Genomic DNA, 3,833 nt, shown 5'->3' with positions numbered 1-3,833 from the left:
CATGCATACCTGGCTCCCAAGCCACGACCTTCTCCAATGTGGGTCCTTCTCATGGGCTACAGTTCTTCACAAATTGCTCCGTGTGGGTCCTTTCCATGGGGTGCAATCCTTCAGGATCAGACTGCTCCAGCGTGGATCCCCCACGGGGTCACAAGTCCTGCCAGCAAACCTGCTCCTGCATGGGCTCCTCTCCATGGGGCCGCAGTTCCTGCTAGGAGCCTGCTCCTGCGTTGGCCCTCCACGGGCTGCATCTTCCTTCAGGGCACATCCACCTGCTCCAGCGTGGAGTCCTCCCCGGGCTGCAGGGCAGATATCTGCTCCACCGTGGACCTCCATGGGCTGCAGGGGGACAGCCTGCCTCACCATGCTCTTCACCATGGGCTGCAGGGGAATCTCTGCTCTGGTGCCTGGAGCACCTCCTCCCCCTCCTTCTTCGCTGCCCTTGGTGTCTGCAGAGTTGTTCCTCTCACATATTCTTACTCCTCTCTCCTGGCTGCTGTTGCGCAGTGGTTTTTTTTACCCGTTCTTAAATGTGTTATCACAGAGGAGCTACCAAAGTCACTGATTGGCTCAGCTTTGGCCATCAGCGGGTCCATCTTGGAGCCAGCTGAAACTGGCTCTGTCCGACATGGGGGCAGCTTCTGGCATCTTCTCACAGAAGCCACCCCTGTAGCCCCCCCGCTACCAAAATCTTCCACATAAACCCAATACAAGGTTATATGTCTATCTGGAGTTCTGTATGCAAATTATGTTTGTAGTTCATGGCTGTAAACATATGGAAATAATTGCTCTATTTTTAAAGTTCCTATGCAGAAGGCAGATACTTGAATGAAGTTTTTTTGTGGTGTCACAGACAAATAGCAATTGGCTCCTTGTATACTCCTGAAGATGAAGGTAGACCAATTCAGACTAGAGTTAAAGCTCAAATTTTTCAATATGAGGAACAATTTATCAAAGACTGTGTTGGCTTCTTCATAAGTAGAAATTTTTACATCAGGATTGGATGGTTTACTGAAGAGGTGTTTTAGTTTGAACAGGAATTAACAGGAACCACTTACCAAAGGTAAGTTTTTGGTCATCTGTCTCAGCCATCATCTTTTTTTTTTTTTTTTTTAAACTGTTCTCACTGTGATCTATGTCAAACTTCATCCATTTTTAACATTATAGCTTCTTCTGCTTTATTTTATAGAATCATGGATTTTCCAGGACACTTTGAGCAAGTCTTTCAGCAACTAAACTACCAGAGGCTTCATGGCCAACTTTGTGATTGTGTCATTGTGGTGGGAAACAGACATTTCAAAGCCCATCGCTCTGTTCTAGCAGCGTGTAGCACACACTTCCGAGCTCTCTTTACTGTAGCAGAGGGTGATCAAACTATGAACATGATTCAGCTGGACAGTGAAGTGGTGACAGCAGAAGCTTTTGCTGCCCTGATTGATATGATGTACACTTCTACACTAATGCTTGGGGAGAGCAATGTAATGGATGTCTTGCTGGCTGCTTCTCACCTACATTTGAACTCTGTTGTTAAAGCCTGTAAACACTACCTTACTACCAGGACACTACCAATGTCTCCACCTAGTGACAGAGTTCAGGAGCAAAATGCACACATCCAAAGATCTTTCATGCTTCAGCAGCTTGGGCTGAGCATTGTGAGCTCTGCATTAAATTCCACTCAGAGCACAGAGGAACAACTAAATACCATGAGCTCATCGATGAGAAGTAACATAGAACAACGTACTACCTTTCCTATCCGGCGTCTCCACAAGCGTAAACAGTCTTCTGATGATCGGGCCAGACAGCGAATCAGACCTACCATAGATGAGTCCATTTCAGATGTTACTCCAGAGAGTGGGCAGTCAGTAGTTCATTCACGAGAAGATTTTTTTTCACCAAATTCACTGAAGAATGTGGACAATTCTAAGGCTGATGCTGTTATTGATAAACAAGAGGATAATACTATTATGTTTGATCAGTCTTTTGGTGCTCAAGAAGATGCTCAAGTGCCCAGCCAGTCAGACAACAGTGGAGGAAACATTTCACAGATATCCATCTCATCTCAGATAATACAAGTGGAAACCAGTTTTGATCAGGAAGCTACTTCTGAAAAAAAAAACTTCCCATGCGAAAATCCAGAGGTCAGTCTAAATGAAAAAGAACACACGGGGGTGGTGGTTAAATCTGAGCCTTTGAGTTCCCCAGAGCCTCAAGATGAAGTGAGCGATGTCACTTCTCAAGCAGAAGGCAGTGAGTCTGTTGAAGTGGAAGGAGGAGTGGTGAGCACAGAGAAGATAGAACTGAGTCCTGAAAGCAGTGATCGTAGCTTTTCTGACCCACAGTCTAGTACTGATAGGGTGGGAGACATCCATATTATGGAAGTGTCAAATAACCTGGAACACAAGTCCACCTTCAGTATCTCAAATTTTCTGAATAAAAGCAGAGGTGGTAACTTTGGTGCAAGTCAAAATAGCAATGATAACATTCCGAATACAACAAGGGACTGCAGAATGGATGGTGATGCCTCTTACTTATTGAGTCCAGAGTCTGGGCCTGCTAGGAGTCATTCCTCTGTTACAGTTTGTCATGTAGAGAATCCATTCAGTGAGTCTGCAGACTCTCATTTTGTTAGACCAATGCAGGATGCAATGGCTCTTCCATGTATACAGACTTCCGGGTACAGGGCTGCAGAACAATTTGGTATGGATTTTCCAAGGTCAGGCTTGGGCCTGCATTCTTCATCAAGGACGGTGATGGGATCTGTAAGAGGTGGAGCTGGTAGCTTTCCTGGCTATCGTCGCATAGCCCCCAAAATGCCTGTTGTGACCTCTGTCAGGAGCTCCCAGCTACAAGATAACACTTCCAGTTCCCAGCTGTTAATCAATGGGACCACTTTTGAAAATGGACATCCTACACAACCTGGTCCACCACAGTTGACAAGGGCATCTGCAGATGTTCTTTCAAAATGTAAGAAGGCCTTATCTGAACATAATGTCTTGGTTGTTGAAGGTGCTCGTAAATATGCCTGTAAAATCTGCTGCAAGACTTTTTTGACCCTAACAGACTGTAAGAAGCACATTCGTGTGCATACAGGAGAAAAGCCTTATGCCTGTTTAAAGTGTGGCAAACGGTTCAGCCAGTCCAGCCATCTATATAAACATTCCAAAACAACCTGTCTGAGGTGGCAGAGCAGCAATCTACCTAGCACTTTGCTTTAATCTCCCCCCCCTCCAGCCCCATGGGAATGCTAATACAAACTTTTAAGACTGGAGTATTTCAGGAACACTAATGTTCTTTTGTTCAAGGCTGAAGGTAAAGAAGCTGCCCTTGTAGATTAGTGAATGCTTGCATGTGATTGTGCTGCATTCACAAAAGTCTTGGTTCTGTAAATTGGTGATGTATTTACCTCACAGGGGTGTTGTGAGACTTACTTAAACAACTGTTAATGGCCTGCTTTGAGATCTGCAGAAGGAGGCACTGTAGACAGGTTAAGAGTTATTGTTAAATACGTGCAGGTCTTGGGTCCACAGGGATGTAATCCCTAAAACCAAGTAGTTCCACTGTAGGGCAGACAGGTGGGGGTTGAGTGAGAATGTAGTTAACTCCTAATTATGTTGGAGTAGCATGTTTCAAGAATGAAAAACTGAAGGGCAAATAATTGGGGGGGGGGAATTTTGTAAAATTCTGAAAGCATTAAAATAAATGACCCATAACATAAGTTGGTAAGTTGTGTATGAACAGTAATGCAAAGAGATCTTTACAGTAACTAATACAGATTGCATATTCTTAAAAGAAAACCAACTTTGGATGCACTTGTCTGCCATAAAATGCTTTAA

General features: G+C 44.5%; 1 protein-coding gene across 1 annotated transcript; it reads left to right on the top strand.

Moving 5' to 3' along the window:
* Positions 1-1,193: 1,193 nt before the first annotated feature.
* Positions 1,194-3,215, top strand: LOC309601601 (zinc finger and BTB domain-containing protein 5-like; the record flags this gene model as incomplete). The annotated part of the gene is made up of 1 exon (XM_082334706.1): positions 1,194-3,215. One exon carries the CDS (start codon positions 1,194-1,196, stop codon positions 3,213-3,215), a length of 2,022 nt encoding a protein of 673 aa, XP_082190832.1.
* Between the last annotated feature and the right edge of the window lie 618 nt (positions 3,216-3,833).

The sequence above is a fragment of the Platalea leucorodia genome (genome assembly GCF_965183815.1).
Source record: "Platalea leucorodia genome assembly, chromosome: W".
Classification (NCBI taxonomy): domain Eukaryota; kingdom Metazoa; phylum Chordata; class Aves; order Pelecaniformes; family Threskiornithidae; genus Platalea; species Platalea leucorodia.
This window is presented reverse-complemented; position numbering and strand designations above follow the sequence as displayed.